Raw genomic sequence first — 15912 nt, 5'->3', positions numbered from 1 at the left:
CCCACCAGCACAAATGTCAGTCTTACCCTGCAGGCAGCCTTCCTGAAAGTAAAGTGAGAAGCTTAATTGAGATGAATGGCCTTTTTGCTGGGGCCCATGAAAAGTCCTAATTAATAAGGCAATACATTGAACAGTGAACATAATTTATAATACATGCAATCTTTAGAAGACATAAAAAGCACTGACCAACATGACATTGAGTGAGAAATATCTTACACCTTTCTCACTTTGCTTTAGAGACACTTTCACCTGTCCAGTTTAGAGTTAGCATTCAAGTTTTTGCAGGGCAGTATGGTTGCTTTATACACCAGCATTGTCCAGCCTTTTGCTGATGTCACGCCAGGTGGATATGGCTTCAAATCAGCTTACATTGTAGTTACAGATGATTGGCTTCTGTACATCTAAGTTAAAGTAATTGTACTTACATTTGTTAATTTTGCTTGTAGTGACACTTTTCTAGACTTTCTTGAAATGTTTGACTTAGTTTTTCTCCATATTGTATCACCTGCAATAATCTTACATGTTTCTGCTCACACCATGGTGGGACAACACCTTTCCACACAAAACAAGGCCAGATCTTTTCACACAGTGATTCCTGCCTCAACTCAACTGTTCTCAGATGGACTAGACTGGTATTCTGTTAAAAGGCATAGAATTTAAGAATTTAACATTACAGAGATTTAATCATTCATACATATACACAACATACACACATACTTTCAAAGGTAAGGGAAAATAATTCACTATATCCTTCATTATATACTTGTTAAATTTTGTGCTTCAAGAATCTTTCCACATGTCCTGAAAAGTCACACACAAAACACTCAACATCATGCAAGACTTCATTTTTACTGATACACACTGAGTATGTCCATGCATGTGTCCTTGTGTTTTATATCCAGAAATACAAACACACAGAGAAAGTACACTCATCCAGTCTGAATTCATTATATTCAGATCCTGAACAGATTACCTAATGAATAGCAGAAATAAATCAAGGTGTGTAATACTTAATCTTCAAATTTTTCTGTTATCTTCATTACCAAACAAGGCTCCACTTTTACTCAGTAGATAGGTCTATTAAAACAGAGAACCAGAATTTTTCTCTTTCTTTATCAGGTCTACTTGAAAACTTCTGCTTCCATCTTATCATTTATTCAAAAGAGACAAACCGTGACACTAGCCATAATTTTAATTCTGCTTTGTCCCGAAGTCTGATTCTTTCCAATGCTCTACTGAAGCCCAAACCCTTCCACACTGTGCAGCCATCCTTCCTTTTAACCTTTAACCTTTGCTTTCAGTCAATGCTTTTGTCTTCTCGTTTCCTCTTCACTAGCTTAGTTGCAGTTCTTGAGTGAATAACACTCCTGGTTCATGTATCATCACTCTAAGCATATCTGTCACAATTTGGAAATTATAAAACACTAAAGAAGAAATTCAGGCAGAAGTAATTCTGTTAGCCACAGTGAGCTGTGCCTAACTACGGTCTCATTGCAGTCCTAACATTTTATTGAACAGTCTGTCTGTAAGCTTAACATTCCTTAATACACGCATGATACAATCATCTTCCATAATTTGTAGTGCTTTACATTATGGTAGTTGCATGCTACACTAATGGCATTAATAAGTTTCTTTGCAGCATATATTTTCCTCTTGCCTAGTTTGCTGCATAAAATTATTTAACTTGGAAAGAAAACTCACCCTACTTGAAGGATGCTCATTCTGTCCTAAAGCAATCAAAGTAAAATTTGTCACACACTGTTAAAATCAATGACAGTTCCATGAATGATGCATAAAGCAGTGATTAATCAGAATTTGTCTGTATCATTAAAAATAATGTTATACTTTTATGAAATCAGAATGTACTCTTATTTTTCAATATATGTTGTACACAAAAAAAATGAATTAAAAATATTTTAACTCCTATATGTAGGTTGCCCCAAAATATGGTCTAGAATCCAAACTTTTTAACCACCTTTTTCAGGCCATACACTATATATATATATATATATAAAGTGTATGTCATGCATAAGTAGATACATATCATGCATAGATAAATAAAGACATATCATGTGCCAAAAGCTGTGCTACAAAAGCTTAAATTATATTATATTTACACAAGGAAAGACTTGTGGTTTGTAATTATTATGTTGCACTAAAGTCCAATTAATAAAAAAAGTATTTTTCTGAAGTTATGGCATTCTTACAAATTTTAAGTTTCAACTATTTTATGCTCAAACTCAGTTTCTGGTGTATTTTAAACACTGATTATTCTATATGAGATACACTGAATTTGTTTGTTATTATTGCATTATCTATAGCCTTTTTCAGATAATGCAAGAATTAAGTATTTCAGACTTAAGGTCTCATTCTGTTGTTTTATTAGGAAATGGTCTTTCATTTCCAAGAATGGGAAAGATCGATTAATGCAATCAGCAGCAATTCTCCCATCGACTTCTGTGGTGGCAGGATGAAGTTTCCCTTGCACACCTTTACAAAGTTATTCTTACAAAACATACTTACTTTACTCACAAAATAAAGCTACCAGTATCTCATTTATTTGTGTTTCAAGGAAACATTTTTACTCTAAAAGACTGTGTATTATTGTAATCCTTAATACAAATGTGGCTAAACAAAAACTCAGATCTAACTGACTCTGATAAGAATACTTACAGATTTGCTGCTAATGCAAATTTAAATGCTTTTGCCATCAGGCACCCAGGACATCCTGCAGTACTGATTCCACAGGGTATTGTCATATGACCATGAAGGCTCCTTATGCCACCTCTGTGTCATTTCTTGCTCAACAAGCACAGAAGAGCTGAAACATAACTATTCAAAACACCTTTAGACCTAGTCCTGTTCTTCATTTTCTTCATATATACAAAAGTACTTTTTCAGTCAAGTAGATGTTTGATCACAGAGAAGTATCCTAGTTCTGCTTGTGTTCAGATTTAAACATGTTTAATTAACAAACACTGATCAACTGGTGGCATTGCACAGTGTGCAAAGTTGAGCATGTATTCAAGTCTTCCTAAGATACCTGCATTACAATAAATAAGTTTTATAAATATACCCATAGCAGAGCTTTTAGCACAAGGGACTGATATTCTTTTTACCCATTCCAAAGTTCCTGTTTACTTTCTTGGGTCCTCTGTATAGTTTGGATGAGGATTTAAAAAACCACACAAAACACCACACAGAAAGGTTTTCAGATTCTCTATTTTTCAGCATTTCTACACAGTACTAATGTCTCAACAACTCTATTCAAACTGATGATGGTTCAGAACTTGGGGTTCTTCCTCAGTCTGTTATGGTAGAAGCTCACATTCAATTCACAAATAAAACTAAGGTGAGGGATAATGTTGTACAGCTTTTGTCTCATATTCTTAAGGAAACAAAAGAGTTCACAAAAATTATATGAGACTAATCAGACAGTTTTAAGATCAATTTTTATTGAAGAATTAAAACTGCATTGTGTATCTTCTTTATAACTTCGACATTTCTTAAACCACAAAACAGAGATTCTGTTTAAAAAGTCTCTTCATGTTTGTCACCATTCAAAACCCAGATTATGAACTAAGTCGATGATGACTTTAAAATTCTGGGTTATTCCCAAGGCCCCTGGTTCCGTCTGTCATGAATGGTATAATCTATCTTCTCTTAAAAGTACCTTTAATAATACAATCAGATTTTTTCTCATTCAGAATCAACAGCTGCTGTGGATTTTTATCCAATGTTCAAGTCTTTTCCAAATAAATTACACCAATTCGTAAGCACTGCAGCTACCTGTTCAGCTAAGATCTTGCCTATTGTTCAGTTGATCCAAATACACCCACACAAAATTGCAGTGATTGCCTGTGTGATTTTGAAGGCAAAATTGCTACCATAGAGTATACTTAAAAACTCAGAAAAACAAAGTTACTCACCTGGAATTGCAATGCTTTGAATTAACCGACCCTTCTGTATATTTCCTGATCTCTCACAGTCAATAGTGTATGGATTTAAAAGCAGGAAAATTCCAGGTAAGCTTTTGTCTGAGAGGCTGTAATATATTACTCAGGTGAAAATTACCTACTGAGAAGAAAATGCAGATGAGTTTACTCACTGTCACTGCTCTGTTAAAATCAGCTAAGCAAGATGGAAGTTAAAATGAGCCATGTGCCTGTGGAAGCAGGTACATGTGACAGGCCAACATGCCAGAGGCTGGCACTGGAATTAAAAGCTTTGCAAAAATCTAACTGCGGGTATCATCTACGTCAAGACACGATGATGTAGAAAGGCAAGATAAAATGCAGAAGGCAGAAAGATAAATTTAACCCTCCTGTCTTTTAACACCTCTGTCATAATTGTCTCACTTCTGAAACATGCAGGAAGAGCTCCATTATTCCCAGCTATCTGCAAACCATCAATGGCAGTAGGTAGACCCTCTGATGCTTTTGACCTCCAAAACACAAGAAACTCTGTTAAATGAACAAGCAGAAATATTAGTGAGCGAATATTGTATATGTACTGAAGTGATCTAGATCTGTTTCTGACTACATGACAGAACTGTCCAAGGTTTGCTGTATGAATGCCAGTAAGCCATATTGTGGCCTTATAGTTTCATAATCAGGTACATCAGAATTGCTATCTTGACCTACTTTATACACTTCTAGGAGATATGACATTTAAAATATTATTATTATTATTAGAATATTGAGATTATTATCTGGATACAAGGTCCATGAGCTTAAAATACTAAGGTTAGAAGATTAAGGATAAATTGGGATCTTCAGTAATGCTGTTGCTGAAATACCTGGACTAGGGAGGTGGAGTAAGTCAGAAATTCCCACTTAAGAAGTGGCTGAAGACATCACAAGGACCATAGTGCTGCCTGTGTGGAAGATGTAAAATCCCCGAGTGAAGCTAGGTCAGCAGTTATACATCTTTGTATTGATCATACTAGTCCATACTGTTTCTCATAAACAAGAAGGACTGAGGGAAATACTTCAATCTTCTGTAGCTTTCCTTTGAACAAAGCAAAACTGTGACAGAGATCAGATTTCAGGCAGAAGCCTGTGAATGAAAATGTGGCATGTACTTCAAAACAAACGTCTTTCTCTATTCTAAAAAGAGCTCTCAATGGGAGGCCCTCTAGTTTTGATGAATAGCTGATATCTGTAGAGAATGGCATTAAATACTATGGAAGTTGATACTGAAGTCCATGTTCACACTGACTACTTCAGTATTGCAGGCCTCAGATCATACAGCATGAATGTTTACATCAAGAAATGTTAAGCATTGAAGACATGGTAAGATACCAGGGTTACAATTAAGGAAGGCTGAAGTTTAAGATCAAGAAGACATGAAGATAACTACACTGTCTTTAGGAAAATAACCTAATGAAAAACATACTGTAGTGTTGACATTACTGGGGGGTTTCATGTCATAAAAGTAATTATGCAGATAATCTTTGGAAACTCACACATAAATTTAAAAGACAGTGATAAATTGATACTGATTTTTAGATTAAATTAAAATAATTTCAAGAAAGTGTTTTACAGAAGGTTGCAGAATAGGGATAAGCAATAGTCCAGTGACAAGCCAGGAAGGCTGTGCTATATGATACGGTATTTACCATGACAGTTCCTTCTTTCTCCCTGCGCTGGCCCAGGCAAAGATGTGAGACAGTATCCTCAGAAGACAAGTGGGACCTGCAGGATGGAAATCTCTCCTGGCTGTAGTTGTCCTTCCACAGGATTGAAGGGGCCAGAGAGGCTGTGAAAACTGCATAGCGTGGCTTCATTTCAAGGAATGTTTCTAAAATAACTTAATCTTATTATAGATTTGAGGGGAAAAAAACAAAACAAACAAACAAAAGGAAAAAACAATTAATTACTGACTTGGATAGAAGATAACTATCATTTATGAAATCATGTGTGAAAATATTTGAAATTAGCATATTCCATTTATCACCATGACAGTAACTCAGTAGACAGAGGAATATTGAATCTTCATTTTGTTCCACTACTCTGCTTCCACTATGGAGTTTTCCACTCAGTAATATTATCTAATCACTAGAACTGAACAAGCTGTGGATGACTCTGGTGTCTATACTTGGAAAATCCTAGCCAGTTTAAAGTGTTGTGACAAGCCAGCAGTATTTAAAGATTCTGACATTACTTTTGTTTTTATTTATTTTACAAGCTCCAAACACAAGGTAAATTCCATTTCACTAAAAGAATGATGCTGGTTAAAACTCCAACAGAAATACTATAGACCTTCAGGAATCTTCCACAGAATTTAGTTAAATTGGTCCTAGAGATTAGTCTTTAAATATAGCTCAAAAATAGGGGCCTTGGTTAGCAACAAATACTCACTAGAAAAGCATTCAGAACACTGAACAGACAGCTGGACATTACAATAAATAAAACTCAAAATTCTAATAGATTAAAGGGATCTCATAATTTGACAGCCTATACACAATGTTATAATTCCTTATATTAAGTAAAATTATCTTTACATTATTATTTTAAGGGCACTAGGATTTAAATGAAAGTGTCAACTAATATTTTTGTGTTTTTTTTTTCTTTGGCTCACAAAGACACTAAAATACCATAAACATTATTTAGAACTTCAATAATATATAAATAGGATACATTACAAACGGAAGAAAATACAAGACAACTCTTCAGCATGGTAAATCTCTGCATATAAATAAACAAATATTTCATATACCTACAATTCAACAGTTATCTTGCTGTAAAACTATTACATTTAAATCCTTTTACACAAAGTCATTTAACAATAATATACACAATCTACACGAATTAACCTCTAAAAATACAGCAATAATACCTGTTACAATGACTCTGCTACTTTAATCCCCGATGTGACACTGAAGGGGAAATAAAACTATTTTACTCGAAGGTGCTGTCAGATATTGCCATTTTGCACATGAGAGAAGCACCAACAATAAGATTTTATACTGTTATCTATCTTCTTTAGCTCCTAAGAATCTACAATTTAGAAATGTTTATATATGTGTATTTTTACCTGGCAGAAAAATCTGTAGCACATTATCCACATCTTTAGTTCTTGAAGGAAAAGTTAATTCTCTTAAAGTGGAAAACATGCTGTGGGTTAGTTCTAAGTTTATAACCACTTCATATATATATATATGCATGTATATATATATAATTATATATTTATTTATTTATACTGTACATATATACTGTGCAGAGTTCTTAATTTGCTGTTTTAGTACTTATTAATTTCCTGCTGACTACAATAAACAAGACCAATGTAAGAGGCAATAGTACTTCAACTTCAAGATAATACATTTTCCCTCAGTAATATGATCCACCAATGCATTTATGTTTCAGTAGCCTATAGTTGTTTTGTTTAAGGATGTCTTAGGAGATTGGAACTTACAGAAAGAGAATTTCCTTAAAACATGTGCTGCAGAACTGGGTAAAAAAAATAGCCAGTGCTGGAAAACAGTGAATTAGAGAAATAAATAATTCAACCACTGTACTACAGTTCCTGCCCCAATCTCTCTATTTCCTCAATAAGGAAGTCAATATCAGACTTAGTTGCTGCTGGGTTTGAGATGACCATTCGGAAGAAGTTGACTTTATCACCCTGAGGCTGATATCCAACCATGGTAGTACCTGACTCCATCATCAGTGCTTTGATTTTGGGTGCCACCTTTATAATTAAAAAAAAAAAAAAAAAAAGAAAGAAAGAAGGAAAAAGAAAAGAGAGATAGAGAAGGGAAATTTAAAAATGTTATCCTTTCTTTGTATGTCACAACATTTCTTAATTTGGAAAAAATAAATTGATAGATCAGAAAGGTACTAGATTTTATAAAAAGATCTGTAACAGAAAAAGCTCGAAAAACTGATCTGGTTGAATTGGATATTTAAAGGAAAATTGTCAACAATAATGTCCATCTTTTTTATTAATCGACTAACAACATCCTAGAGTACTCACTATGTAATAATTTTATATATTAAATGTATGTGTCATTTTTTTGTGTTGAAGTTTTTTTCATGGAGAAATGTTTTCTCTCTTTTTATGAAAACCTAATCCAGAACCATCTTTTTGAAGGTAATGGACATTTTCCATGAGACTACTATCCATTCTCAATATCATTTTCCAGGGTGGTGGGGGGCAGAAAAGAACAACAGAAATTTTTCAACAAGATATACATCAAAAATAATATTTTCTGTTAGCATAAGCCATTTAAACCTTCCAGTAGTTTTGCAGCACTGTGCATTTACCACACCTCACTTCCTCACTTTAACTCACAAGGAATAATGTTCTGACAGTCTAAACATTTGGTTTGCCTGAGCCCACTTTTTCCATCCAGACCTTCTCTCTCCTGCTCTACTCTGCCGACCAAGGTCAGATGTCTGGCTCTTTTATTGTTTTGTAGGATGCTTTATAATGTCAGCATCAAGTGAAAATTTTCATACTTCTTCCCAGTCTTATCTATTTTCCTCTTTTCTCTCTTATTTGGCAATTTCTTTGTCTAACATATCACTGGGTTGACCCAGGGTTTTCTACTCTGTTATGTTCTCTGTCCTCTATGTGATGCAGATATAAAACCCTATTTAAAAACTCTTAGAGTTTGGCCATTCTTCTCCCTTCTCAAGCATTGGGAAAAAAAAAAATAAAATTAAATTGCAATTAATTTTGGCAACTATAATTCTTTTATCTTCTGAATGTATTTCATTCCTCTTCTGCCTGTCTAAAATGCTACTACAAAATTAATGCATTTCACTTGCCCCAAGTCCTAAGTAACACAATACATTTTGTGGCGCTACCTCTATGACTCCTTCTTTTCCCTCTATCATTTCTTCAGATAAATTTATCCCAAATTATTTTCATTTTCACTGAAATGCATTAATGCGTGACTAACCAAGCACATTTAAAATCAAAATACAATCCTGAGAAGGAGTTATAGGTTTCCATATCCTTTACCTGTCCCAGCATTTTCAAATAATTACCCTTCCATTTCTCTTGCTGATATGCTGTTGTATTCAAACAGAACAGCTGCTTTTTAAAGGTTCATAACACTTCTGGGACCACAGAGGTGATTCAGAACAAAAAATAACTGAATATTTTCTGCACATGGTTCTATAGCAGAAATGTTACTTCACCCTCATTGTAACTAGGAAACAAATGTGAACAAATATCAAGATCATAACACACAATTGGAGAACTGATGTCCCAGAATTTGGAACACATGTCAGCATACAGATACATTATTTTTAATAAACAGAACACTTTGAGTTGAAAGAGTAGACTATATTTTCGTATTTAGCAAAACCCACACACCTTGTGTAACTTTTGTCTCCTCTCATCACAGTCTGGCATACCCCTGAGACTTGGCGGAATATACCAAAAACATACATTTGTATGCTCTGGCTGCAAAAAGAACCAAACACATAACATCAATAAACAAAAGAATACAGATCAATCACAAACTAAAGGCTAGTCAGTAGGGTATTTTAGCACAAACATGGAAGACAAAATGTAGTATTAACTTTCCTAGTTCTGCATGTTAAAACAAACACAGAAAAAAGGGTTACAAGTACTGCTAGTTCCAGTGTTTCAGGGTGCTGATAAAGTGCAAATGCTTTTCAACCGAATGCAGTTTTAGGAGGAACTGTTTTCCAGGATCACAGTAAGAGCAACCCAACTTTCCTTTTCTTAGTAAATGGAGAGACAAAGTATATTTGTTATTCTATCACCCAGAGCTTATGTAGTGGCACTAGCAACAGAGCATGCACCAAAAGTAGCAGACTGTCAGTTATCCATGTTGTAACGTGGAGTCTCGGCATAAGTAGATCTTACTGAGGTAGCCTTCGTGCCCTAAACTGAGAAGTCCTCTGCAGAAAAGGAGAGGAGATAAATCTGACATTATGGTATGCATTTGGCCAATAAACTGCTCAGATGCAAGTAGTCATGTCATTCTTTAGAAAATATGAGCAGTTTTGCACAGTTAGCTTGAAGAACTGTGAGAAGTGTGAAGTCTGTTCTCGAAATGGGACACAGATTTGGCTCCTACACACAGGTTAAAGGAAATAAAACATACCTCCCCTTCAAAAACCATCTCAAACTCTTCTCTGTTTTTGATTTTAGTATAGAGATATTCTGCCAGCTCCAGGCATTTGTTGATCTGATTTTCAAATCCTACTGTACCCTGTTTTAAAAAGAAAGTATTCATTATTTGGTAATTTTACCTCCTCCAATGAAGTAATATTTTCAGATAGGCTTCATTCTCAAATGTTTTTAGTCAGAAAATACTTAGCAGTATTATTTCTTGTAACTTAAAAGTAAAATTAATCAGTGCTACAGAAATGGCTAAATGTGGCCTAACTCTAATCACTGTTTGGTTTTGGTCTTGGTTTAAGAGAATTTATTATGATGCTAACAAAGGCTTTTGATATTTTAATAGATTATTTTTACCTCTTCCTCCCCCCCACAACTTCTGAAAATATTATGGATATTAAATTTTGGCTTCCCAGGTCTCACTGAAAGACTATGAACATAGAATGGAAACTCATTTGAAAAGTTAACAGTTTGAGAGTGATTAATTTCCTCTAAACAGTTTGCTAAGAATTAGTATTTTAAAAAGTCAGCAAGCAAAAGTCTGGTATGGCTACTAAAAGTTATTTGCCTACTTAGTCATTTTTTGTTATATCTGATTTGTGTAGGAAGATCATAATCCCAGAAAAAGTGGAAGGATTTTTATAATAAATAAAAAACCCCACACAAAAACAACAACAACAAAAAAACACCCCCAACTTTTTTTTTTTTCCATGTACACTTTATGCATGAATTAAGAAGTAAGAAAGACAAGTATGCTCTTAGATTATTGCATATTTGTGGTAAATTCTTTGTACTGAATAAAATGACTGAAGTTCCAGTGACAAGATACTTCTTTACCTAGGCTGTGTATTTCTACTGTGAGGGCAAGAGTCTGATCCCCCATGGTGGCTGATGCTGGAGGAAAAAATTCCACAGCTCCTAACATTTTGTTTTCTTAACATTTTTGTTACATATGCAATCTGCTATAAACAGATATTAGCCAATACCTCAGAGAACTCAGATCCAAGAAATATGAATCAGTCTCAAGATCAAACAGAAATACAAAGTAACTAGTTTCTGGAGAAATTTAATTTCCATATATAAAGATCAACTTAGCATTTTTAATCTATATTATTTTAAAATAATACCATACAGAAATATCCTGCTTTTGAATATGACCCATACCCATTATGGTTTCCACTGTATTTTTCTCCTTCTTGTCAAGTGCTCTAATTCTTTAGTGAGGTAAGTTTAAAAAGTGAATATATCAGGAGGGGTAGAAACTGCATGTTAGTCTTAACAAAATGTGTTCACTTGGTACTTGGAAAAACATTCAATCCGTCCTTTAATGGTTTCTGTAGTCAGCACTTGAAAATTAGAACCAGAAACAACACACAAAGTTGGTAGTCACAGTCCAATCTACTGTGTCATAAGCAGTTTCATATTTCTAGATTACAGTACCCAAATAATTTATTTCGGAGGAAGAACAGTCTGAACTGAAAAGTACTTAGCCTGGTAATCGAACCTATGCTGATTACTAAAGTGTTATAAGTATTTTGTGTTGAATTGTGCTGGTTTTTTTTCTGAGGTACTTTTTAAAATCAATGACAACTCTACAATCTGTTCAAAAGTACCTGCATCTAAAGTTCAGTTACTTTCTTCCCTCATCCTTCAATATCAAGGAAATCTGAATGAAAACATCTTTTATCGTCACAGGTTATTTCCTATTGCTGTCTAACTCTCATCTGAAGTGAAAACTGATTTAGGATTGTACATTTTGCCATTAGATTTAATTTCAGTTTTATAAAAAAGATAAGACTGTGGACATTTTACCCAACTGAATTCCCATGTTGTCAGAACAAACAGTAATAAAATGACTGCAGATAAATAATTAAAAATTATGTGTGTATGTACTACCTGGGCCCTTGTCTTGTGAACACATAAGCCTGTATTTAAGCCCATGCTTAAATTAAGCCATCCAGGCATACCACAGTAGAATCAGAGAATCAACTTAAATTATTATTTGGGTGAAGCTTCTTAAGAAAAGGGCTTTGTTTTCAAAGTTGCTTATAAAATCTATGCATTGAAACATGATGCTTAAAGGATCCTTGTAAGTCATCAAGTAATCTGCAGCTACTATAAGTAATCTGTCATATAATACATATCTAAGTGTACAGAATTACAACAAAAGACCATTTTGGTGTCCTGCCTTCACTGGTTTTACTGCAGGATTCATCCAGTGACTTAAATTTTTTTTCTAATTTCCAGCTGAATTTATTGATGGCTAACATTGTTCTACAATTCAGATTACTCTCTTCTGACCCAATCCTGAGATACCTGTGTGTTTAGAGAGCACAATTACAAAAACACTTATGTTTTAAAAAAAAAAAAAGAATTCCACATCATTAGACTTACAGATTAAAATAATACATTTCTGATTTTTGTGCTTAATTTTTATCATTTACCTTTGCCTTCCACATCAACCAGAATTTGAAGATGTCCACATGCCTACCACACTGTATTGCCTTATCTCCAGTGTCATAGGATACATCATACTGTTTGTCTTGCTGGAAGAGATACCCTGCACACATTTGATTGCAGCCTTGAAGTATACCCTGTAATGAAAAACATGTACTTATATGACTTACATGGCATATGTGCATGTGAAACTGTATGCATTAATAATATAAAAAATATTTCAAATAAATACAGAAAAAAATTTCTTCAGTGGGCCAAATTACAAAATACTGTCCTGGTTTGGAAACTTGAGGCACAAAAATAATTTTATAACCTAAAGTGGTCTTCTTAGAAGTCCCTGAGTAGTCATATGGCTTGATTCACCCACACCTGAAAAAACATTTTCAGATTAATTTGGATTCTTAGTTTTTTATACTAACTTTGTCCACTTCACTTTATAAGGCTATGTTCTCAAGACTTGAAAATGTGATGTGTTAAATTACACACTAAATTAGAGCTGTGATCTCTCAGTGCAGCAGATAGCTGAAGAAAATAAAGGGGGAAACAAAAATAATTCAAGGCTTCAACTTTATATATTGTCCAGCTTTTTGACACTTAACATTAGTGATAAGTACAAATAACCTAAACAAGACATTTTTTGCTTATAAATAAGTACAGTCCACAGACCATTAGAAACCTACAGATTACTGGTAAACATCTCTGAGGGAAACAGAAAGGAGCAAATTTCTGCATGTTACACTGCAGTCTTATGCATGTGACATTTCTAAAATGTTTTGCATCTCCTTTGCAGTTTACTAGAGGTTCTTTGAAGAAGCTCAAAGACACTGGCATATATGATAAATAAAAAAAGATCTATCAAATTTCTCCTATAGAGAATAAAAAATATTGCCAAAATCCTGTAGTAGTTAGCATGATAAGCATGCATGCCACTAAATAACGGGTAGTACTTCCCTCCAATCTATGCCAAAGTGTTTTATAAAGGGAAATAAATGCTGCATTCTTCAGTTTAGACATGGGTCACCTGGAAGAGCAATGGCAGACCTAAGGCTGGAACCCACAACTCCTACATCCTAGTTTTAAGCTGAGGGGCCACTTCTCCAACTAACCTCTTCCAGTAACAACTGACCTGCCAGAAATTACTAGACACTAAATTTAGTCCTATCCACAGACTAAATGACTTTTTCCTTTAATCAACTAAGGAAAATACATATTGCTTAAACAAATGAAGCAATGCCTTTATTAATGACAATGAAGAATTTAGAAGAAAGCCTTAAAAATACATATGGAATCATAATAAAAGCAGCATAGTTTATTTTCAACAGAATTGAGAAACATTTAAACCACTATGTAAGGTAAAATAGCTGTATTATATTTAAGCAATTTAGACTATGGCCAATTACTAACACCAAGGGTGTATGTTCAGTATTTCATAGAAACAACAGGGCAGGTGGTCAGATGAAGTATATGAGCATGGCTCTAGTGCTGTTATTAGAATATGCAAAGATTCAACACCTTAAGATCTGACTCATATTGTCTACAGCTTTCAAAAAAACCCCCACAACAACAAAAACCACACCAAACCCCAAAAACCAGCAAATATTTAAAAAAAAATCCTAAACACAATGTAAATTCAGACAATTATTCCTTCTAACAGAAGTTTTGAAATTAAATGGATTTTTAATTACCCTCTTAAAAGGTAGTGCTTAATATTTACTTTTTTTTTTTTTTTTTAACTACTTAATTATTAAATATAAAGCAGACCTTCTCCCGGACAAGAATGGCAGAACATTGTAACAACACCCCCATCATTTTGTGTGGATTCCAAGTGACTGAGTTGGCTCTGCAAAAAAAATGACACATTCAGATAGATCTGGAAAACAGAAACTTATCCTGAAGCAGTCATCTTTGTTTTCCACTTTCAGCTGGAAATGTATGGAGTTTTGACCATGATTTCATTATGGAAATTATTACTGTCTCAAGTGTCTTCTTTCCCAGCTATACTGTCCAGGAAAGGAATTTTTCATGCATTAACATTGCAACATCAGACTTGTGATTAGTTTACCTTATTACCAATATCAGCTAACTAGTGTCAGACTATCCAGATTAGTTGATATAGTAACTTTATCCCCAGAAGACTCCTATTCTAGAAACAGCACTAATAAAACTAACAAAAACAGTTTGACAGGTTATATTAATTCAAGATACTGATTGGGGCAGGGGTTGTTAGAGAATTAGAGGAATAATATGAATTCTAGGAGAATACAGTTCTTTATTGAACAGCTGCTGAAAAAGTAGAAAGCAAAGACACTGTGTGCTTATCTGCTTTTCCAGTTAGAGCCACAAGAGGCCTTTTCTGTTAAAAGGCTATAAAACTTTACATCACAATCCTACCATTCTGTATGTAAAGCTTAAAACTTTTTCATGTAGGCACACCTGGATGCACAGCATCACCTAATTTACTAGACAAACAGCTGAGACGGTGCATATTTTTAACATAGTATTCTAGACAGTTTAATGATGACACTAAAATAAATGTGCCAACATTGCACATCCACTGACTTCTTCACCCTGAGTAATTAATCACTAACTGTCCCCTTGATTCACTGAGTGTTTCAGAGAAGTGTATAATAATGTTTCACAGATTTATAATGCGGTTGAAAGAAAATTGAAGATATTTCCTCCTCTTCTACCTTCTGCTCTCAGAGGTCACTGATACAATCAGTTCCTCCAGTTTGAGCATCACAATTTCTTCATCCCAGTGTGAAGACCACTAGTTCCATAAAGATCCCAGATAAGATTCCACCCTCTGTCTGAGGTAGATTAGACCACAGCATCCCTCAGCCAAAAGAACAGTGCAACCAGTGCTCTACCTGAGGAGTTCACCATCCCTCTAAAATCTCCTGCTCAGACAATGCAAACCAGCAGGTATATATGTAGCCCAGTCTTAGGAGGCAACTACCTTTTAAAGAATTTCACTAGTAGTTCTGATGCAGTAGTCAAGAAACAGGAATTTATATAACAGCTCCTTTCCTTCCGAGAACACTATGTTTTCAGTTTAGCACATTTATTTAACCTTCAGGGTTCCAAACAAAGACAATTTCAAGTCATTTTTATGTGGAGCATTTGGCTTCCTTTAACATGAAGGCATCACTCTCCACCCTGCAGGGTCAGCCAGGTGGAAGCAATCCAACCACAGGCTGCCCCAGCTCTGCGCCATGGCAGCATGACAGCCCTTACACCCTCCTGTCCCCAGGCAAAACAAACCTGGCTGGAGTCTTAGCAACAGACCCCAGCTGGGGCCCATGACAGGCCACAGTACACATGGGCCCCACATTTGAAGACCCATGCCAT

At 34.7% G+C, this 15912-nt stretch overlaps 1 protein-coding gene across 1 annotated transcript in view; it reads right to left on the bottom strand.

Annotated features, from left to right (window-relative positions):
* Positions 1–3203: 3203 nt before the first annotated feature.
* The window catches only part of GAD1 (glutamate decarboxylase 1), a 34730-nt gene continuing 22021 nt past the window's right edge, over positions 3204–15912 (bottom strand). Inside the window, exons 13-17 of the mRNA XM_051623753.1 lie at positions 14323–14401; positions 12549–12698; positions 10088–10195; positions 9328–9417; positions 3204–7692 (exon numbers count right to left, since the gene is read on the bottom strand). Of these exons, the coding sequence (XP_051479713.1) occupies positions 7519–7692; positions 9328–9417; positions 10088–10195; positions 12549–12698; positions 14323–14401 (601 nt within the window). The 3' untranslated portion in view covers positions 3204–7518. The remainder of the gene's footprint in view (positions 7693–9327; positions 9418–10087; positions 10196–12548; positions 12699–14322; positions 14402–15912) is intronic.

Source organism: Apus apus, chromosome 6 (genome assembly GCF_020740795.1).
Source record: "Apus apus isolate bApuApu2 chromosome 6, bApuApu2.pri.cur, whole genome shotgun sequence".
Classification (NCBI taxonomy): domain Eukaryota; kingdom Metazoa; phylum Chordata; class Aves; order Apodiformes; family Apodidae; genus Apus; species Apus apus.
The sequence above is the reverse complement of the archived record's forward strand: the minus strand, read 5'-3'. Positions and strand labels throughout refer to the sequence as shown.